Raw genomic sequence first — 24,420 nt, forward strand, 5'->3', positions numbered from 1 at the left:
TTTACAGAGCTGCTTCACTTGCCCAGAGGGCTGTGAAGATAACAAGATTCATTAACATCACCAAACCTTAATTTTTATGATTGAGTGAAAAATATAGCATGATAAGGTCAGTCATAATCATAGAATCCCTACAGTATGCAAACAGGCCATTCAGCCCATTGAGTCCACATCGACCCTCCGAAGAGCATCCCATCCAGATGCACCTCCCGCCATTATCCCTGTAACTGGCCAATCTAGCTAGCCTACACATCCCTGGACACTATGGGCAATTTAGCATGGCCAATCCATCTAACCTGCACATCACTGAACCCTGGGAGGAAAGCAAAGCACCCAGAGGAAACCCACGCAGACACTGGGAGAACGTGCAAACTCCACACAGACAGTCACCTGAGGCTGGAATCGAACCTGGGTCCCTGGCACTGTGAGGCAGCAGCGCTAACCGCTGAGCCATCATGCCGCATAACTCAAAAAAAAACATTTCATAATTGACTTCATGAGATGAAAAAGCAATAGCAAACCACAGGGAGAAACTACAATGTTTTTATTAATAGAAAAAAAATCAAAATGTTGCTGGGAACACTGCTAAAAGCAACCATATTATCCGGCACCGAGACAAAAAGCTTTTATATATATATATATATATATTTGGATAGGACAGGTGCTTATCGGTTCTAACAGAGTGAATAAAAGTTTTTTATTCAATGCTTTGTATCCAATTGTCAGGTTTATTAAACAGCGTCCTTGTAAAAAGTAACAGAACCGTTGCCACTTGTGCATTTCACCCATTCACTGCTTGTAGACATGACTGAAGGAATCAAGAACAGGAAGAGATCTATGCATGGTTGCATCAATCCAAATTCACAAGATCTGACAAATGCCTTTCACAGATTTTTATAGTTCAGAAATAGCTTGTGTTTCCAAACATGACTGTAACATCAAGTGAACCATGCAAAGTTTTCAAGCAGACCTCCTATTACTTATGTCACCAGTTGTCTTCCGTGGAATTTGAGACGATGTTCGAAGATGCATACTTGCGGGCACGAAAAGAAAGAATGCAGAAAGGAAATCATTAGCAGCAAAGAGCATTGATAGTCCTCAGCGATGCTTGCATTTCCATTCGCAAGGAAATGTTAGTCCCATAATGTAGCACGCAATGCCAAATAGTCTTCCACCTCCAATGTAGTCTTATTTGCAGTGGTAACTTGTACATACTGATCTGGCTTTAGTCTATATACACAGTGGTAGTCGTACAATGTGGAGGAGGATTGGCACTATGTAACATCCTCTTCTTCTGAACAGTAGTCACGCCCCTGAAAAAATAAGCATTAAAAAGAAATTTAATGAAGAATCGTCTTCCCTGAAATAACTTATCCTTAAGGCATTTAATGCACCAGTAATGCATGTAGATGACAATAAGCCTTTGGAACTTAACTGCTATTTGCAAGGCAAAGTAAAACTACTTTGTAGTCTGAATTCCAATTTTATTTTTACTCAAAGCACACATTTTAGGAGGCAAGCACATTTTATGAGCTACCTGTAGCCAATTTGTTGTAGAAGTTGTATTGCCAGTTTGATAAAGTCAATTGCATTTTTTTGCTAAAAGTGTTTCTTTTCCGTCTCCAAACTCCTATTGCATCTTTTCTGTTCAACATACCTTGATGCAAAGAGCACAAGAGATTTCAGGAAAGACTGTAAAGCATTAAAATGATGAAAAAGTACTACGTGAGGAAATCCAAACATCCCACAAAAGTGAGGTAGTCACTAGTAGTATGAAGATTGCAATCAAACACACAATGCGACCCAAACAGTGATTTGCTAAGTTGTTAGCAGCATCTCCCTCCCCAGTGGCATTGTGGGTCTCCCTATATCTAATGGACTGCAACAGTTGAAGAAGACAGCTCACTATCAACTTTTCAAGGGCAAGAAAGAATGGACATTAAATGCTGAACCAGCCAGCAGTGCCCGCATCCCATTACTGAATATAAAAAAGGATACCTTTAATAAGTTGATAGACAAAAAGTAGCAATTGCTCCAGAAACAACAACAGGATGGATCAAACAATGAATAAAGACCCTTTATATGGGCCAAGAACCCATCCAAATTGCAGCTTTGGAATTATAATCCTAAAGGCCAAGGTTAAATCTCTTTAATACAGTCAACTGAATGCTAAAGAGAAACCTCCTGTGGGCCACAAAGTTGAAGCACAAGGCTCAAGAAAAGGAACAAACTCACTTCACTTGGCAAGCTCATGGAAAATATGTTTTGAGTAATTTGGTTTGGATTTCACTCATGGAAATCTTAATGATGCTTTTGTTACCTACAAACTCAACCCAAGTCACTGGCCTCTATAAATTCCATATCAGTTAAGTCTCTGAGAGTCAGATCCTATCACACTGAAGACCCCATCTTTCATCAACCTCCATCCTTGCTAGTACACATTAACCTAATGTCACTGTTAGATAGAGTCTACATACAGTATGGAAACAGACCCTTTGGTCCAATCAGTTCATGCTGGCCATAATCCCAAACTAAACTAAGTGCACCTGCCTGCACTTGGTCCCTATCCCCCCAAACATTTCTTATTCATATACTTCTCTAAACCTCTTTTAAATGTTATAACTTGACCCGCATCCATCGCTTCCTCTGGAAGTTCATTCCACACATGAATCACACTCTGTGTAAAATAACTGCCCCTCTGTATTTTTAAAATCTTTTCCTCTCACCTTAAAAATCTGCCCCCTTAACTTTAAATCCCCCATTCGAGGGAATAGATACCTGCCTTATTTATAGCCCTTGTGATTTTATAAACTTCTATAACTTGACTCCTTAACATCCAATGCTCCAGTGAAAGTGGTCCCAGCCTATCTATCTTCCCATAATTCAAACCCCTCCTTTCCGAGCAACATCCTGGTAAATCTCTGCTGAACCTTCTCCAGCTTAATAATATCATTCCAATAACAGGATACCAATATTCCAGAAGAGGCCTCACCAATGTCCTGTATAACCTCAACACAACATCCTCTCTCCTATATTCAAAGTAGGACAAAATTACTGCAGTTAATCTGTACTGAAAACAAATGCTGAGGATCACAGAGAGTCAGGCAGCATACATGGAGAGACAGCAAGCTAACGTTTCACGTCTAGACGATTCTTCATCAGAGCTGATGTGAAGTATAGGGGGAAAACATTTATGCTATAGTTGTGAGGGGAGTTGAAGTGTAGAGTGCTGGGGGAGAAAGGATATTGATAGAATAGATTAAGTGATAGGAATGTGAGAATGGCAGAACAATGGTATGTTTAACTGCAAGACTTGAAAGATTGGACAATCCCATTGGGATGGGGAGAGAGGATATGGTGACAGAGAATGTAACAAGTAAAGCTAAAAGGGAAGGAATAGGAGTCAGTTCACAACTTGAACGTGTTGAACTCAATTTAAGTCCAGAAGGCTGTGAAATGCCTAGTATGAAGATAAAATGTTACAGAGTCATAGATTCATAGAGATGTATAGCATGGAACAGACCCTTCAGTCCAACTCATCCATGCTGAGCAGATATCCCAACCCAATTTAGTCCCACCTGCTAGCACCTGGTCGTTTTCCCTCCAAACCCTTCCTATTCATATCCCATCCAGATGCCTCTTAAACCTTGCAATTGTACCAGCCTCCACTACTTCCTCTAGCAGCTCATTCCATACATGTACCACCGTCTGCATGAAAAAGTTGCCCTTTAGGTCTCTTTTATATCTTTCCCCTCTCACCCTAAGCCTATGCCCTGTAGTTCTGGACACCCCCACCCCAGGGAAAAGACGTGTCTATTTATCCTATCCATGCTCCTCATGATTTTATAACCTTCTATAAGATCATCCCTCAACCTCCGACGCTCCAGGGAAAACAGCTCTAGCCTATTGAACCTCTCCCTACAGGTCAAATCCTCCAACCCTGGCAACATCCTTGTAAATCTTTTCTGAACCCTTTAAGTTTCACAACATCTTACTGGTAGGAAAGAGACCAGAACTACATGCAATATTCCAACAGTGCCTCACTAATGTCCTGTACAGCCGCAACATGACCTCCCAACTCCTGTACTCAATACTCTGACCAATAAAGGAAAACACACCAAACACCTTCTTCACTATCCTATCTACCTGTAACTCCACTTTCAAGGAGCTATGAACCTGCACTCCAAGGTCTTTTCGTTCAGCAGCACTCCCTAGGACCTTACCATTAAGTGTATAAGTCCTGCTGAGATTTGCTTTACCAAAATGCAGTACCTCATATTTATCTAAATGAAACTCCATCTGCCACTTCTCAGCCCATTTTCCCATCTGATCAAGATCTCATTGTAATCTGAGGTAACCCTCTTCGCTGTCCACTACACCTCCAATTTTGGTGTCATCTGCAAACTTACTAACTATACCTCCTATGCTCACATCCAAATCATTTATATAAATGAAGAAAAGTAGTGGACCCAGCACCGATCCTTGTGGCACTCCATAGGCCTCCAGTCTGAAAAACAACCCTCCACCACTACCCTCTGTCTTCTACCTTTGAGCCATTTCTGTATCCAAACAGCTAGTTCTCCCTGTATTCCATGAAATCTAATCTTGCTAACCAGTCTCCCACGGGGAACCTTGTTAATGCCTTACAAAATTCCATATAGATCACATCTACTGCTCTGCCCTCATGAATCCTCTTTGTTACTTCAGTTTGTGCTATGATTCACTGGAACACTGGAGCATGCCGAGGGCAGACATGTGGGTATGCCAACAGGATGCGGTGTTAAAATAACTGGCTATGGGAAGGTTGGGGTTGTGCTTGCATACGACAGAGGTGTTCTGCATAGCGGTCACCCAGTCTGCGTTTTGTTTCTCCAGTGTAGAGTAAGCCACATTGGGTGCTCAGCAATGAAGACAAGCATGCTAAATGCCTTCGTAATTACCCTGTTTATATGTGATCCAAACTTCAAAGAATTAGGAACCTGAACCCCGAGGTTTCTCTGTTTTACAACATTAATCTCTCCTCCACTCCCCCAATCCCATCCCAGATCCAACCCTCCAACTCAGCTCCGCCCTCTTGACCTGTCCTACCTGTCCACTTTGCTTCCCATCTACCCACTCCACACTTCCCACCAACCTACCATCATCTCCCACCTTTGCCCACCTAATGCTATCCCACCTACCTTTCCTCAACCCCACCCTATTCCCCCTATTCATTTCTTAGCCCCCAGTCCTGATGAAGGGTAATGCCCAAAACATCAACTCTCTTGCTCATCAGATGCTGCCTGACCTGCTGTGCTTTTGCCAGTGTCATGCTTTATTAATTCCAAAATTACCCAAGACGCAACTTTCAATTGTATAAGTCCTGCCCTTTTTTGTTTTACCAAAATGCAATATCTCGCATTTATCCAAATTGAACTCCATCTGCCACTTTTTAGCCCACTGACCCAACTGATCAAGATCTCTGTAATCTGAGATATCCTTCTTTGCTGTCCACTATACCACCAATCTTAGTGTGATGTGCAAATGTACTAACCATGTTTTCTGTATTCTCATCTAAATCAGTTACGTAAATGACAAACAAAAGAAGATCCATCACCGATCCCTGTAGAACACCACTGGTCTCAGACCTCTGGTCGGAAAAGCAACCCTCCACCATCACTCCAGCCATTAAACCAATTTTGTATCCAAATGGCAAGCTCACCCTGAACCCCAGGTGAGGTATTTTTTTCATGGTTTCCAAATATCACTCGCAAGGCCATCACTTATTGTCCGTCTCCAAATATCCTTTACAATCCTCATTGTCTGGGCACACAATTGTCCCATTTGACTTTTGCGACATCCCTACTTCCATTCCTGATGCATTCCAATGTTTCTCTTTGTCACATAAAGGACGTTTGGATTTCATTTGATTCACACTACTGCAGATCCTGGAGTATTTGGAGCATTTTGAACATGGCAAAACCCCACGGTAACTTGCAATTGTTTCAAAACAATTTCCTCACTAAACTGTTGAAAACACATCTCAAAAATGTCAGCACCATGAAGAGGGGGAAAACTCTCAAATTACTGACTTACTCAGTGCAGGCAAAAAAACCCTAAACTAATAGTTGCAAATTTTAAGTGCATTCATTTCTCTGTGGGATTGATTATACAATCCCACATAGGGCAACGTAATTGCATTGATCAAATCAATCATCTGACTGGCCTGATTGAAGCAACTGCACTGCATGACAATTAGCTAATGAATGTCAAACAAAAAACAGAAAGTTTTTCTTCAAGGTTTGTGACAACCAATATCACACATCAGAACCCTGAAACATTACCAACATTACAACTTGCCTTTGTAATTTTTAGAAACATGAGCTTTTGTAAATAAAGTACATTAGATAACCTAAGTTGTCATACCATAAAGGCTACATCCAATTTAGTTTGTTCAAATGACATTTGGTTTGTGTTTATGTCTGCTGTTAATAATCATTTATGTTTGTAGTTAATACTTACTATTTCATTACTTGTTAAACATAGTACCTAAGGTGTTTACCCAGTTACCAATATACTGTGCATGAAAGGCCTGAGACCATGGCCTTTCTCCATTAGTGGAGAAGGTAAAGTTGCCATAGTCCTACTGGATCTTAGGGGTGCTCTCAAATTGCAGAGAGAGATGACTGGTAGTGAGTCTAACCTGAGGGTTATCACTGTTCAGGTAAAGGGAGAGCTTGAGAAGGAAGGTCCTTCATGGTAAGTTCAGCTGGTGTGGAAATTGAACCAAAGTTATTGGCATCACTCCATGTCACAAACCAGTGATCTAGCTAACTTAGCATTACAGCTCCAACAACCAGGTTCTTATCCTTAATGAAGAGGGAGTCTTGCACCATGAGCCCAAGTTTTGGTTTTACCACAGCTATTCCAGTTTTAGCTCACATGCTGCCCCCTCCAAACCATATCACAAATTGCTTCAGTTGATCTAACCTGATGGTGAAAGAGGTAAACGATTAGTCGACCCAATTCCCAAAGAAGGGGGTCTCACTTTTGTCAGGGCTCACTTTGGCCCTCAAGGTCAGTTTGAATCAGTTGCTGATGCACATCAGTCCACATACCAACATGCAGGTTGGAGCAGAATATGGTCAGACTGTGCATGCATAGAGAGGTTTAGACCCTGGGCTTGGCATCTCCTCATGACTGCATCTTCCTCATGGACTTAGCAAAAGATTTCACACAACATGGCTGGAGAGAGGCATCAGCCCTGTATGACTCTAGATATATCAGAAAATTGTTTGAAATACAACCCATTGATTGAAACAGCACTACTAATGTTTGTCTAAAGCACGTGGATCCAATTTCAGCAGATTCCAAACTGCATTGTGGCAAGTATTTGCATCATAACTCTCCCTTGTAACCGTGTTCTCTTCGTTTAATTGCATATCTACTAATTAATAGACAAATACATAAGCATCCCAGTGCTCTTTCTTTTTGTTTCACCTATTTTTCTCATCAACCCGTTCAGAGATGTTATTACACACATCTGGAGCAGGTGGGACTTGAATCCAGACCCCTCTGTCCAGGGATAGCAACATGACCTCCGTGCTTTCATAGATGGCTCCTTACATTGTCCAATTGTGGTAACTGATACTTTACTAACCATTAACTCTACAATATATTCCAACAAATATAATCACCCTGTTTATATAATTCAGGGCTGAATGGTCAAAATCCTTCAGGACTGCGTTTACACAGAAGTTGTATCTATTGCTGACAATTTCCTTGACAGGATGTTATGCTGGAATTTTCCATAAAGACTCATTGCCTATGACCTTGATGAACAGAAAAACCAACAGGGCAGGTTAATTAAAGATGATGTCTGTCCCTAACCCTTAAAGTCCACTGAGGAATTAACCATTTCTGATTTCAGTCACTGTTACTGTGAACCGTTTGCTATGTGCCTTTACAGTTCAATGATGATGCAATTTGTTTTTATGAGTCACGCTCAGTGAATAATGGATAAAAGAGATGGATCTTAAAGATGCGACAAATACATTACACAAATTATGGAAAAAAATTGTTAAGCCATCAAAAGAATAAAACTTTTGACATTACTTATCCACTACAAATAACAGCCAAAATATTTTATCATGATTTTTGGTACCATTTGGTCATTGTTTGCTATGTAACTAGACAAAGAGAACTGAGAGAACTCATCAGGGATAGTGCTCATTTTGCTTTTCTGTTCGCTTGTTGTTTTCAATTATTATAAGCTTGAAATATGAACAGAAACTTGCTCCATAGCTCCAGCCAATCCCACTGAAATCACAGTCTTACAAGATACTATCATAAAACAGTTACAATGATATTGTGGAGACATGTGAATGCACAGAACAAGCGATGGATGAAGTTCTATTTATAACATGGAAAACATGCAAACATGACCTCAGCCAAATCTTGTAGGGAGCAAGCAGATTCACTGGGACAATGGTTAAAAAAAAAAGAAACATTTTGTGAGACCTTAAACTCAGCAGTTAAAACAAATCACAGCTCCAGTATTTGGAGAGCAGAGAAAAGACAAAAAGATGTTGAACTTTAAGTGTGAAATCGAGGAGTAAATATTCTGATTGACTTCTTTCTCCAAGTATTCACAAGAGGAAACATGAGCAACAGATATGAACAAATAAAACTCCATTTAAAAACAATGGTTTTGATACCAATTACCAGATAGTTGTCCCCACTTGTTGAGAGATCATGAATTTGAGAGACATTGGTGATCATTACAGGGAGTCACTGTAGAATCCCTACAGTGTGGAAGCAGGTCATTCGGCCCATCAAGTCCATACCGACCCTCCAAAGTGCAACCCATCCACACCCACACTACTGCTTTATATTTCATTTGGGTGACCCACATAGCCTTCACATTTCTGGGCACTAAGGGCAATTTATTATGGCCAATCCACCTAACCTGCACATCTTTGGACTGTGGGAGGAAACCTATGCAGACATGGGAGAATGTGCAAACTCCACACAGAGGGTTGCCCAATGCTGGAAATGAACCTGGGTCTCTGGTGCAATGGAGACCAGGGAGCTACCTATAGAACATAACCACACTAATAGTGTCCATATTCAAAAAGGGGAACAATACAGACATGAGCAGCCACTGACCTACAAATCTCACTGCTATTTGGTGTAATCACAATTATCTCCACAAAAAGAATGTAGTAAATAGCAATTAACGTGGATTCAGAACGGAAAGATTGTGGCTGGCAATGCAATATCCTTTACATTTTCCAAGGAAATTGTGGAAATCCCCTTCACAATGTGCTTCTAGACCTTCAAAAGATAACTGACAAAGATATGAGAATTCAGACCAAACTGGGAGAGCAACATTTGGAGTACTGTGTACAGTTTTGGTCGCTCTGCTATAGGAAAGGTATTATTAAATTGGAGAGAGTGCAGGAAAGATTTATTAGGATGGTATCAGGATTGGAGAATTTGAGTTATGGGAAAAGGCTGGGACTTTTTTTCACTGGAGTGTATGTGTTTGAGATGTGACCTTCTAGTGGCTTATAAATTCATGAGGGGCATAGATAATGTGAATAGCAAAGGACATTTCCCTCGGGTTGGGGAGTTCAAACTCAGAGGACAAAATTTTAAGGTGAGAGGAGAAAAAGGGACCGGAGGGGCAACATTTTCACATATCGGGTGGTGCATGTATGGAACGAACTGCCAGAGGAGATGGTGGTTGCAGATATAGTTACAACAGTAAAGAATCATTTGGATAGGTACACGAATAGGAAAGGTTTAGAAGGATATGGGCCAAGTGCAGCCAAATTGGACTAATTTAGTTTGGGAAATTTGGTTGGGATGGGCAGGTTGGACCGAAGTGTCTGTTTCTGTCTGTATGACGTTTCAGTCAATTTAAAAAATTAATTGGTGCAAAACAAGTAAAAAAGAAGTAATATTGGGTTGAGAGATTGTCACGCAGTGATGGGACTGCTACCCTTTCTATTTTACATATTGATTTGTACTTAAAAGTTTAATGAGGTCTGTTTTGCAGATGATATCTAAGTAGGTGGAGGAGGGTATCAGGAGAGGGATATAATAAATTGTATTATAATAAATTGATGAGAAATGTAAAAATGGGCAGAGCAAGTATGGAGTAAAATTCCTTTGAAAGCAATGAAGCTTGAGACATCAGAACCTTAGTTGGTGGTCAAATAAATGTCATTGCTGATCAGTAACTATCTTGTGAGTAAATGAAAGTCATTGGAATCCTGAGCAAGCTTGGCTTTTAGTCCAGGAATACTGAAACAGTTCACAAACATTTCTAAACAATATTACATGATGCCAACTGCAACTAGGTAGAAAAATGCCAGAGAAAATTCATGGACTGGAAGTTTTATATACTCCTTATACTTATGTTGAGCTGCACCATTTGCATACAAAAATGAGAATAAGTTCAAGCTTTTGTGATGAAAGTTCACTATCTTCCATAACATAGAGCAAACCCTTCCCTTTCAGTTAAAAAAAATCATGAATTTTATAATCTGCATTTCAATGCAGGCATGGTGGAGCATTATGAGTCAGAAACAGAACTAGTAACATTACTGATGCTGACTGCCTTCCAAGGATATAAAAACACTTGTGCACTAAATAATAATGTCAATTTGTCCGTGCCACCTGGTCTGTTCAATGTACCCAGCATTTTCTGTTTTTGCACCATTTAGAATCTTATTTTCTTTTAAATGTGAGAAATGGGCATCACAGCCAAGGCCAGCATTTGTTACTAATCCCTAATTGCTCTTGAAACTGATTGCCCTCTGAAACAACCTAAAGAATGGTTAAAGAGTCAACTACCTTTTGGTAGGTCTGGAGTCACATGCAGTTCAGACCAGGTGAAGATAGCAGACTTCCTTCCCTGAAGGACACTAGTGAACCAATTGGGTTTTTACAGCAATTGGCAATGGTTTTGGTCACATTCAGCTAGCTTTTTGCTTAAAATTCCAGATTTTATTGAATTTAAGTTACACCATCTGCCGTGGTGGGATTTGAAGCCATGACCTCACAGAATTAACATGAGGCTCTGGATTATCAGATCTGTGACATGATCATGACCATTGTCTCCCTGATTCAGCTGCTTGATAATCTGAGCTATTTACTTTAACACCAAAGTGGATGGTAGAACATTGCATTGGTTACTGACTCAATCAAATGAAGCATCTGGCGAAATGAGGGTTGAGCTTTTGTTTGCATGTGTTGATAGTGCATTTTATATGCACAGTAATCCAAACTCAGCATCTGGGAGTGTTGAACGGAATATACACCATCAAATTAAGGCTGTTGAACAGTCTTAAAAATATAATTGAATTTACTTAACAAACATATTATTCTTGCTTATTTTTCAATATGCTACTGCTGTAATTCTTCTGAAGGGGTTAATGTTGGAAACTACATTAAGCTCCACCCTTAATGTGCGAATATCATTATGAAACATAAAATGAATTCATCTCATTATTGCATCTTAACCAGCTAACTATAGATTGGGGGAGATGGTGCTTTATTGGTAATCTCACTTGACCAGTAATCAAAAGTTGGAGGATATAGGTTCAAATCCCTGCACTGCAGCTGATGGAGTTTACATTCAATTCCTAAAACTTGGAAATATAAAACTGGTCTCAGTTTGATAATGGTGGCCATGAAAACGGTTATTGATTGTTGTAAAAAGCCACCTGGCTCACTAATATCCTTTCACTGCTACCCTTATCCAGTTTAGGCTGCATGGGACTCCATGTTCTCAACAGTGAGATTGACCTCTGCAGTGGTCCAGAAAACTACACAATTTATGAGGGACCGGAGATAGCCAACAAGTGTTGGCCTTGCCAGCGATGGATACATTTCATGAAAGAATTTAAAAGGAAAACCATGAAGGAAAATTGAAGAGTCTTTAGTCATACAAGTTGCATATGATGCTGGAGAAATACTAATTAATGTATTAAAATTAATCATGTTGACATTTTAAGTCGACGTTTTCCTCTCTTAGAAAATGAGTTTGACTAGCAAGTTTACATAATCTTGCAGATTGCCAAACTGTAGAAGGAAGGTAACTAAATGCTAACAGATTGTGAAAGAACAAAAGAAGGTTGAGGGGAGAGGGAATGGAATTTTAAACTCAAGAAGAACACATGATGTGTCAGAATGAATTAGCCAAGATAAGCATCAAACACTGCACTTCAATTAAAATCTTACCCTTTCAATTTTTTCATCCAACATCTTAAAGAACTCTTGCTGACTGTCTGAGGTGTGAAGGCTGAAAGAGATATATAAAACAACCATTACTGTAAGAGGGACCACACAATGATAATCATTTAATATATGCTTGCTATTATATTGAGACAAGTACAAGAATTTGCTTTCTCTTCTTTGTACAAAAAGCATTGGGATTGCATGGTTAACTAGTTTATAGAGTGATGTTTAGATTAGATTACTTACAGTGTGGAAACAGGCCCTTCGGCCCAACAAGTCCACACCGCCCCGCCGAAGCGCAACCCACCCATACCCCTACATCTACCCCTTACCTAACACTACGGGCAATTTAGCATGGCCAATTCACCTGACCTGCACATCTTTGGACTGTGGGAGGAAACCGGAGCACCCGGAGGAAACCCACGCAGACACGAGGAGAACGTGCAAACTCCACACAGTCAGTCACCTGAGGCGGGAATTGAACCCGGGTCTCTGGCGCTGTGAGGCAGCAGTGCTAACCACTGTGCCACCGTGCCGCCCACTGTTATTCTGGATTAGAGTGGTGCTGAACTGCTGTGCTTTTCCAGCACCACTCTAATCCAGAATCTGGTTTCCAGCATCTGCAGTCATTGTTTTTACCTAGAGCGATGTTATGGTTCTAGTTCAAGGTGCACAATAAACACAGATAACAGATTGTGAATTATACAGGCATAAAGTGTGTGTGACAATTGAGTGGTTTGTTTCAAATTATTAAAGCTCATTAATTCAAGCATTTATGCTTAATTAAAAGTTTCCAAATACCACCATGCAAATATGCATAAGAAAATTCACACCTTGGACACAAAATTCCTGTGTGACACTCTTGATTCATGGGAAATCATCACCTCTACTATCAGTACCCTATAAGCAGCAATATTTCCTGTCAGTGCCACGCAGTTAAAAATGGCTGCACACTTGCATTGTGTCTGGTATAAAGTCAAAAACTACCAATTGCACAGCAGGAATTTTTTTTCATACAGTCAGAACAGAGACAACAGAAAAAAAAAATCACATCCCATCATTAGACTTCACTGCAATTGAAGTGGCAGCACCTCTTTTTACATCAAGTTTCCCAATGGGGAATTAATTAATCATCAAAATAGTCAGATGTGTGATTGATCCAAAGTGGACACTCGGCTAAGAACACTGTGCATAAGTGGAAGGCCAGAGAATAGAAAGGAGGCAGGGTGTGTACATTTTGAGAAAACACTTTTATGGTGCTGCACCCAGATCACCTTTTATGACTTGTACAGCACAGAAAGCCATGCTCAATAAACGTACAAGTGAATACGCACAGTATCTCAGTCATCAGAGTTATGTGCGAGGGGAACAGGGATGGGTCTCGATGGAGAATGTTGGATTAGACAGCGGCTGACGGCAGTGAAAAGGGCCCGGCACTTGACTCATGGTGGCGGTAGTAAGTCGGCTGCAGTACCAGCGGTGGTGTCGGTGGGCCCTGTGCAGGACACAGGGCAGTGGCAGCGAGGCAGCAGTTAGCCCCAGACCCACAGTAGGTTGGAGGAGCCTGTGAAGTGCCGGTGGAACTGGTGGAGGCAATGGTTGTTGTGAGCCTTAACAAGAATGAAATGTGAAAATCAACTCTTGTTTTAAGTTTTGGTTTTGTATTCTGTTCCTGCTTTAATTTCTGTGTTTCAAGACGTCAGCAGACAGTGGCAACACTAAACAACACTTTTCACTGTATTTTTAATATACTTGACATAAATAAATCTAATTGAATCTGCTCTGATCTTGTTTCATTCTACTCAATACTCCAGTCAGGGCTGGGGCAAGGAAGACAACTAAAATAAAAGTTAAACTACAGCATTTACACAGACCTTGATGACAAATGTGTCTGTATACAACCTTCTATCTTTCTTCAGTGAATTAACTATATCAGTATGTCTCACTTAAACTGTTCACAATAATAATTTTAAAAGGAACAAGACCTTCCATGATAATGTTACCAGATCAATGACTACGACACAGCTGAGACTGTAAATTTTGCTGCACATAATTTTATCTTATCCTCAATGCATATATTTATGCACATCCTTCTTAAGCTTGAAAATATGTTTAATCAAATGCAATTAACAGATGCAACACTGGTGCAAGAGATCAAATGGATATAGTATAGATCAAACATGGTATCATCTTTTCATCATTTCAAATTAGTCAGTTGAACATCTGTATCATTTTTGTAACATTATTCATTTGAAATTCATGAGACTAGCAGCTGACTAGACCTTGACAAGCTACCTGGATAACATACACTCCCTCTTTTAGACTAAAGGAGCCTTTTCTTCATTTATTTACACTTTGGAGACATACACATTGTCTGTATGCACACCTTTGCCACTGCAGGCGTGCACGGCCCTTGGACCATGAGTGACTAAATTTACGGATACATATTAGAATGATGGTGTGCAGGTGTCTTGTAGATAGTGGAAGTCACTTAACTTTAAAGAACACGATGTTCTGATACTGGTGTATTGCAATTCTGCACAATCTTCAGATTACTACACCAGTGCCATTTCCTCAGGGCCACCAGCCTCTTGTTTGACTTTGTAACATTTGTCAAAGCATTGTGTACAGGCTAATCAAAATAAGACAGAATTAGTTCATTGCATCCTATGATTGCTGCAATGTGTCCAAGACAGATCTGATGAACTTTAAGAGGAAGTACAAGTATGCAGTGTTGTGGATAAACAACACCTGATGTTGACATGCTAATGTACAATATCGTGTTGCTTTGAAAGGAAACTCGACACTGAAGAAAAGCAGATATTAATAACGCGGCAAGTATGTTAAGTGTACTTCAAATTGGTCAGCATTTGGAAAAGATAAATTGACATCTCAGGTGGAGAAGGTTGATAAAATAGTTCAGAATCCTGTGAAAAGGTCACCATTCATTTGAACAGTCATCATTTCTGTGATGTAGGAATCATGGCAGTACATTTGTGTACAGGAAGCTCCCAAAAACAGCAAAACAATGATGATCAATTTGTTTTGTTTTGTGAAATTGATTGAGGGATAAACATTGGCCAGGAACAATTTTCCCTGCTCTCTTTCAAAATAGTGCCGCAGGATCTTTTAGACTCATCCAAGGCGGCAAATATGGCCTCTGTTCAAAGTCTCAAAGAAGACAACACCTTGAACAGTGCTGCACTCCCTCAGTACTGCGCTAGAGTTTCAACCTCATGTATCGGAAAGAGACTTGTATCTCAAACCTATTGGCTCAAAGGGAAGAGTGCTCTCATCTGGGTGAAGGCTAACATGGTGTGAGCAATTAGGAGAAATTGAGGACTGCAGATACTGGAGAACAGAGTCAAGCGTGTGGTACTGGAAAAGCATAGCCGGTCAGGCAGCATCCAAGGAGCAGGAGAATCCATGTTTCAGGCATAAGCCTTTAAGCAGGATTGAGGCTCATGGGTCAGGGATGACAGAAGGTAACTCGGAAAGCAATAGGTGGATGAAAGTGAGGGAGAAGGTGATAGGTCAGAGAGGGCAGTGATGGACGGGTCCGGAGGGCGGTGCCGAGTTGGAGACTTGGACAGGGATAATGTGGGGGGAGGGGAAATGAGGAAGCTGTTGAAATCCACATTTATCCAATGTGGTTGCAGGGTTCCAAGGCAGAATATGAGGCGTTCCCTCTCCAGGAATTGGGTGGTAACGGTTTGGCAGTGGAAGAGGACCAGGACCTGTATATCCTTGATGGAGTGGGAGGAGGAGTTGAAATGTTCACCCCACTGGGTGGTGGGGTTGGTGGGTGTGGGTACCCCAGAGATGTTCTCAGAAACGATCCGCAAGAAGGCATCCTGTCTCCCCGATGTAGAGGAGACCACATCGGGTGCAACAGATGCAGTAGACGACATTAGGAGAGGTGTAGGTGAATTTCTGATGAATGTAGGCCTTAAACAGAGGTGAAGGGAGTGGTGTGGGTAAAGGTTTTGCACTTCCTGCAGTGGCACAGAAGGGTGCTAGGAGAGGAGTGTGGGCTGGTGGGGGGTGTGGACCTGACAAGGGAGTCGCGGAGGGAATGGTCTTTTCGGAATGCTGATAGGGGTGGTGAGGGAAATATATCTCTGATGGTGGGGTCCGTTTGGAGGTGGCGGAACTGGCTGAGGATGGTGCGTTGTATGCGGACATTGGTGGGGTGGAAGGTGAGGACCGGGTGTTCTGTCCTTGTTGCATTGGGAGGGGTGGGGTGCATGAAGTGGGAATGAAAGTTCCGATGGTGGAAGAAGGAGGCCATCTGGGACTTTCTGAGATGGAACTGGTCATCCTGGGAACAGATGCGGTGGAGGCGGAGAAATTGGGAATAAGGGATGGCAATTTTACAGGAGGTAGGGTGGGAGAAAGTGTGGTCTAGGTAGCTGTGGATGTCAGTGGGCTTGTAGTATATGTCTGTGGTTAGTCGGTTGTCAGAGATAGTGATGGTGAGGTCCAGGAAGGGGAGAGAGGCTGCTAAGATGGTCCAGGTGAATTTGAAGTCGAGGTGGAAGGTGTTGGTAAAGTTGATGAACTGTTGATGGTGTGAGCACTCCAGTATTTTGAACTAGAAAATTTACAGGAGAGAAATATATACTTCATAAAATAAACTGAAGTGCTAACAACAAATCTTACACCAAATACAAGGCTGAGATTTTAATCAGTTCTAAACGCTTCCGTGGAAGACCGAGTGAACTGGGCAGACAGGATGAAGAGAAGTTTGGAAGGAGATCTGATAGAAGCATTCAAAACTCAGGAGGAGTCTGGACAGAGTAGACAGGGGGAAAACCTTTTTCCACTCTTGGACAGATTAAGAATGAGTGTGGCACAGAGTTAAGGCAATTAGCAACCCAGACGCAAGGAGAAACTGTACACAATGCTTAAGATCTGGATTGTGATGTCAGAGAGCACAGTGGAGGCATGATCAGTGGAGGCAGAGGGAAATGGAATACTATTTGGAAAAGTAAAATGGGCAGGGTTACAGGGAGCAGGCAAGGGAATGAGATTAAGTGAACTGCTTATTTGGAAAGCTGGTTCAGACACGACAGGTGAAATGGAAGATAATGTGGCAAGTATGAGGCTGTGCACTTTAACAGGAAGAACTAAGAAGCTGAATATTATTTACACAAAGAAGGACGGCAGAAGGCTGCAGTACGGAAGAATTTGGGAGTCCATGTGCATAAATCAGAAAAAGCTGGCATACAAGTCCATCAAGTAATAGGGAAGGCAGATGGAATATTAGCCTTTATTTCAAATGGAACGGAGTATTAAAAATAAGGAAGCTTGCTGAAATTATACAAGACACTAGTTAAACCACATCTGGCAAACTGGACAGTTTCAGTCCCCTTATTCAAGGCAAGATATACTGACATTGGAGGCAATCCTGATAATGTTCACTTGGTCCGTCCTGAGTATGAGGGAGTTTTCCAAGGGAGAGAGGTAGAATAGGTTGTGCGTGTATTCATTGGAGTTTATAAGAAATTTTTATTTAAACAAGTGAGACTCTTAGGGGCTTGGCAATGTACATGCTGAGAGATATTTAGCCTTTATGGGAGAATCTCACACCAGAGGGCACAATCTCAGAGTAAGGGATCATTCATTCGAAACAGCAATGAGAAAGAATTTATTCTGTCAAAGGGTAGTTAGTCTGTGCAATTCTTTACTGCAGAGAGCTGTCAAAATAGGGTCATTAAGTATATTCAGGGCTGAGATAAACAAATTTTTAAATTAATGAGTAAAGTCAGGGTTACGGGTATAAGGCAAAGTGGAGCGGATGATGATCAGATCAGCCATGATCTCACTGAACAGTGGAGCAGATGCTGAATGATGTACTTCTGCGCTTATGTTTTATGGTCTTATGATGACGCTGTTACAATTCTGTGCGAGATTATAAGAAAAATGAAACACAGCCACAATAGTTACTATAAGTTACAGAAGTGTTTTTATGTAATTGAAATTGCTTAGGGGTACCTTTTTTTACAACCAGAAATTGCTACCTTTTCGCCCAATTGAGGACAGTTACATAACAGTGTGCGAATTCTGAAATTTGCTTTCTGGAGAATGGGAGGTGACTCTACACACAACACGTGGATTGAGATTCTATGACCAGGTTGGGTGACCAACTGAATTTGGCAGAGGTCTGGGGATTGAAAAGATGGGAAGTGGGAAGTAACTGCAAAATATTGACACCTCAACTGGGAACCGGACATTTGCATTTCTAGCATATATGATAAATTGGTAGCTACACAGCTTGGCATACAAGAATACACCCTTCCCTTTTGTTTCTCGGCAAGCCTTTCCTTAACTCTCCAAGTTACCCTGGGAGGAAGACCCTTAGAGCTAAAAAGAAAATTGTTACTTTCACAAATCATGAAATAGTTTTCAGGCAGATTGGATACTTTCTACTTTAAGACAGCAAAATCTAACTGTCAGATTAATCAAAGGTGGTACAAGTTAATTAAATAAACAGTTTGTGTGACAACTTAATTTTTCTTATTGCTCATCAATGTTGCGCTCAGAGCTATCCTAGCTGCCAGTCTGGCAATATCTTTGCGGTGAGGTGAAATCTCATGAGTGATTAGCAACAAACTTTATTGAACATTACTATATATAGAGCCTGGTAATAGGCAACATTTTACTTGGAGCCCCACAGATCCAGGCTCAAGTTTCATGTGATCTAACATAGCTTCTTTCCTACAATCTCAGTAGTTAAAGCTAGAGTATAGATAAAATTTCCTACATACTACATTCTTTATTCAAATTTTCACACCCTTATTTTTCAAAACACATCCTACCTTCTCCTAATTTCTTCTTCTGATATCTCTGTGGTTTTCTAATTCTAACCTCTTGAGAATTCAGCATTGATGGTTGTACCTATTTCTGTCTTGATCATAAGACCTAGAATTTCTTCAGAAAACTCCCTGCCCTTCTATCTCTCTTTTGTCTTAAGGAGCTCCTTCAGATCATCTTCTTTGATCAAGTAACCTTCTAATATCCCTTTATACAGCTCAGTGTTAAATTCCCTTTAATACCTCTCCTCTGAAGAGCACTTGAATATTTTACTCTGTTAAATATGCCAGAAAAATGCAAGCTGGTCTTGTTAAATCTTTTGCTGATCAAATCGATAGACACTGGCACTGGGGAGTTGAAACAATCCAAAATGCTCCTGGTACGTGTACGTACGTACAAATTGGTACAAAGTGAATGTTGCCTTTGCAAACCAACGTCACCAGCATTTCTTGGAATTTCTTTTGAATAAAACAAGACTAATTTAGTGTCTAATCCAGCCACATTATTAGCTGTATTCATCTTTGGGCTTATATAAGAGCAAGTGAGGACTGCAGATGCAGGAGATCATAGATGCTGGAAAAGCACAGCCAGTCAAGCAGCATCCGAGGGCAAGATCCTGATGAAGAGTCTATGCTTGAAATGTCAATTCGCCTGCTCCTCGGATGCTGCCTGACCGGCTGTGCTTTTCCAGCAACACACTCTTTGACTTTGGGCTTGTATCGTCAGGATAGAGTTTACTGTTGCATCAGTGTACCATCAGATTAGCACTCAAATTTCTATCATTGTTTTAAGACTGATTCTGATGGGATTTAACACAATTATATGGATCTTGTTTTTATTCATGAAGTTAGGATTCCACATTATTTATCAAATTTCTCAAACACCTCTACGTGCTTTTTCATAAAACTGATTATTGTTATTAAATAGGCAAACCCAGCAGCAATTTTGCACATAGCAGGCATATATAAACAGAAATTGGCAAATGCACCAAAATTCCCTTCTTTCATTTCAGTATCATAGGATTTTTAACATGCACCCAAACCATTGAACAAGCAGATATGATCTTGGTTTAACAATTCATCCAAAGGCGAAAAGAACTCGCTTTCAGTACATTACTTCCTCAGTATCAATCTGGACAGCCACTGTTGATTCAAATACTGGGAATCAAGCATTCAACCTTAAACTTTGTGTTATTAGGTGTATGTACATACAGTTCAGTTCCATAATGTGACTGGTTGTGATTTTTGGAGTGGAGATGTTTGAGATGTAACATGTAAAGTTGTAAAATACAAGACTCCAATTCTGTCCAGACCATGAGTTATAACAAGCTACATATACGTTTAGAATGATTTCCACTTCCTTGTATTCCAGTCTTCTACATGTGTCTACTCTTGTCAGTACCAAAATCCTTTGGTCACTATTTTACTATTTACCTAATCCATAGGTATCTCCTGGTAATCTTAAACACCACCTACACTGTGTTCAACATCATGCTATCTTACTGTCATTGACAAATTTGAACGTGGCTTTCCATTGCATTATTTAAGTCATTAACAAATAATGAAAATTTGAGGCGACAACACCAATCCCTCTGAGTACCCCATATAGATTAGATTAGATTACTTACAGTGTGGAAACAGGCCCTTCAGCCCAACAAGTCCACACCGCCCCGCCGAAGCGCAACCCACCCATACCCCTACCTTACACTACAGGTAATTTAGCATGGCCAATTCACCTGACCTGCACATCTTTGGACTGTGGGAGGAAACCGGAGCACCCGGAGGAAACCCACGCAGACCCGGGGAGAACGTGCAAACTCCACACAGTTAGTCGCCTGAGGCGGGAATTGAACCCGGATCTCTGGCGCTGTGAGGCAGCAGTGCTAACCACTGTGCCACCGTGCCGCCCAACATCTAACACGTCTGCTTAATAGAGTATCAACTAAATATTTCTCTTTGATAATGAATAGGCACTTTATTGCTGTAAGAGATGAATAAAGAAAATAGCTTGCTTTTATAAAGTTTTTTTATGACTCAGAAGCTTGATTTTAATTTTCGATCAGAGAATTTCTTTTCCATTCATTCACAGGACTGGCGAGGTCAGTGCACACTGTGATCCCTAACTGCCCTTTGAGTGATTTAGGATCAAGCCTGTTGTGTCTCAAGCAATGAAGACTCTTTGGAAATGTACTCATTGTTCTAAAGTAAAATTATTTTTCATTTTTTTTTAATGGTAACTCAGCATTTGTTTCCAATCCCTAGTTTCTCTTAACTGTGGCATGCCAGAACATTTCAGTGGGACATTGCTGTGGGTCAGGAGACACACACAGGCCAGACCAGGTAAGGATGGCAGATTTCCCCACCTGAAGGTCTTTAATGAATTAAATATGTTCTTACAAGACTCAATGGTAGTTTCACAGCACCGTACCTGAGACCAGCATTAAATTCCAGATTTATTATTCATTGAATTTAAATTCATCAACTCCTATGGTCGAATTTGAACCAATGTCCTCAAAGCATTAATCTTATCATCTGCATTACAAATCCAGTGGCATCCCCACGTCTCCTTTAATAGTCAAAATGCACACATTGCAATCAGTAATGGGATAATGACCAGCTATTCTGTTAAAAACTGATGCTTGGTGAGTAATAAGTATTGATCAGGACGCTTGACAAAATAATGAATTATTTTGAACAGCGTCATGAGATTTTTTTTGTTAACATTCACCATGGAGAGAGAGTGTCTCATCTGAATGACAATACCTCTATAAGTGCACCATTCCCTCATACGACAATGCATTGGAGTAGCGGCGCTCGGAAAGCTTGTACTTCCAAATAAACCTGTTGGACTATAGCCTGGTGTTGAGTGATTTTTAACTTTGTCCACCCCAGTCCAACACCAGCACCTTCACATCTTGGTGTAGAAGGATTACTTCACCAAGAGAGGGATTTGAACCCCCAAACTTCTGACTGAGAAACAAGACTCTTACCGCTTAGTGAAGACTGACACATTGAAGAAGAGAAATGGGTTCTGCCTTCATTATGATCAATGTCAAAGAGAATCAAAATTCAGTAAACCTGAACTTGTAAATGCTCCTTGTCAAAGCAATGAATTTATGCATATCTGCACGTGGCATCGTATTAACTATTGCCATTACCATATTTGTACTTAAAGACATTTCTCATAAAAATATTGTGCTCAGTATTCAGAGGCTGGGAATATTCAGCAAATTTCAGATGAATTAAAGCATGACTGCAGATAAAACAATTGGGCTTTGATTTTATTTTGCAAGCTTACACTCGTGAACACAGTGTTAACTGCTCAGAATTCATTGTATAGTATTGTGGGACTTAGGTTCGAATGGGACTGAGTGTTAGACGTGGATTAAAGGTGAAACAGCATATAATATTTTATTCAATTAGGATACTTCCATATAAAATGATTTCAAACAAAGGAGAAAACAAAAAAAAACTGCACATGAGCCTGTGGTCGAATGTTTCTGTGTCTGTACAGATTGCAATAGATAGTCTCTTCCTGGTATGACTTCATCAGGTCTAAGCAGCAATTTTCTCTATGCCTGTTCTTACTGGGTATGTCTCTGACAGAGGTCCAGAACCAGTTTAGTGGTATGAAGTTTCCATAATCACCATAGCAGACTAGACATTGACTACAATTTTGCTAGGACTGCTTGATGCCACAGCCAGGTGGCCCTGACAGAACCCAAAATAATCATCAATGAACAATTTATTCCTAAAGAAGTGCTGCTTAATAATATTGTTGATATCTTCCGTCACACCCTCAAATGCACAAAAGATCCTTTAAAATGTCCTAATAAAACGTACAGAAGGAAGAACTTTATTCTTATTAAACTACTACCAATGTACAGCCATCTCTCCATGACATTCATTGTCATTGCCAAATCCCTCATTATCAATATCTTGGGAGATACTAATGACCAGAAGCTGAACTGGAACAACACTATTAATATTGTGACTACAAGAGCAGATCAGATGGTTGGAATTCTGTAGTGAGCAGTTTAAAATATTTCAAATTCACTTAGGTTCCTGAGGTCACCAGGGTTTCTGTCTGTTCTCTGCAACTCCGTCTAAATGTTTTGTTATTCTACATCCATGATTCGTTTTAATGCAATGTTGATGTGAATATTTTCTAAATCTTGCTGAACATGGACACTCAGTGTGGCTACAGAGCTTGCAGCTATAGACATACAGTGTTAATATTCACCTCACTGACAGGACCTGTAAGCTCAATTTTCAAATGAACTAAAACTCCTGACATATAGCTTCTTTCATACATCTGCGCACTCTAATCGCACAGGTACCCAATGCTAGACAATGATTCACAATTAACAGCTGAGAAATAGTGAATCTACTACTTTCTATCGTTAATATCAATGTTAGTGGTCCAGAGGGGATTATACATCAGGGAGAATTATATATTTTCTCATTTTAATAACTATATACCCGACCAAAATCTCATCAGTTTGCTAACTAGAGGAACGAGTGCACAGGGAAACAAACGATACTTGCTGGGAGCAATTTGTCCTTAAGTTACATTTTTCAAAACATTTATGTCAGATTTCAGTCAAGTAATTTGCTTTTACGTCTTTTTTTATTCACTAGCGGGACATGCTTATCACTGGATGGCCAACATTTATTGCCTGTCCCTAGTTGCCTTTCAATGGAGTGGCTTGCTTGGCCGTTTTAGATAGTTGCTGTGGGGCTGGAGTCACATGTAGGCCAGACCTGGTGGGGATGGCAGATTTCCTTCCCTGGAGGACATTAGGAAACCAGACGGGTTTTTCCTGACAATCCACAATGGGTTCATGGTCATCAGCAGAGTTGTAATTCCAGATAATTACTGAAATCAAATTCCACCATCTCCCGTGGCAAGATTTGAACCGAGGTCCCCAGAACATTACCTGAGTTTCTGGATTTATGGTTTAGCGATAAAACCACTAGGCTATTGCCTCCCCTTTATGAAGGACGATTCTATTTGAACTATTTCCATTTTTAGTTGTTAGGGTTAGGATACAAGTGCTAAATATAACTCAGTACAATTGTAATAATATTCTGAATTAGTGGTGCTGGAAGAGCACAGCAGTTCAGGCAGCATCCGAGGAGCGGTAAAATCGACGTTTCGGGCAAAAGCCCTTCATCAGGAATACAGGCAGAGAGCCTGAAGTGTGGAGAGATAAGCAAGAGGAGGGTGGGGTGGGGAGAAAGTAACATAGAGTAAAATAGGTGAGTGGGGGAGGGGGTGAAGGTGATAGGTCAGGAGGTGGGAGAGGGTGGAGTGGATAGGTGGAAAAGAAGATAGGGAGGTAGGACAAGTCATGGGGACAGTGCTGAGCTGGAACTT

General features: G+C 40.6%; 1 protein-coding gene across 2 annotated transcripts in view; it reads right to left on the reverse strand.

Moving 5' to 3' along the window:
- Positions 1–526: 526 nt before the first annotated feature.
- LOC140479633 (uncharacterized protein C1orf21-like) overlaps positions 527–24,420 on the reverse strand; it is a 200,018-nt gene continuing 176,124 nt past the window's right edge. For both annotated transcript variants that reach the window (XM_072573531.1, XM_072573530.1), the window contains exons 5-6: positions 12,229–12,289; positions 527–1,310 (exon numbers count right to left, since the gene is read on the reverse strand). In XM_072573531.1, coding sequence (XP_072429632.1) covers positions 1,272–1,310; positions 12,229–12,289 — 100 coding nt within the window. In that variant the 3' untranslated portion in view covers positions 527–1,271. The remainder of the gene's footprint in view (positions 1,311–12,228; positions 12,290–24,420) is intronic.

The sequence above is a fragment of the Chiloscyllium punctatum genome, chromosome 7, assembly GCF_047496795.1.
Source record: "Chiloscyllium punctatum isolate Juve2018m chromosome 7, sChiPun1.3, whole genome shotgun sequence".
Classification (NCBI taxonomy): domain Eukaryota; kingdom Metazoa; phylum Chordata; class Chondrichthyes; order Orectolobiformes; family Hemiscylliidae; genus Chiloscyllium; species Chiloscyllium punctatum.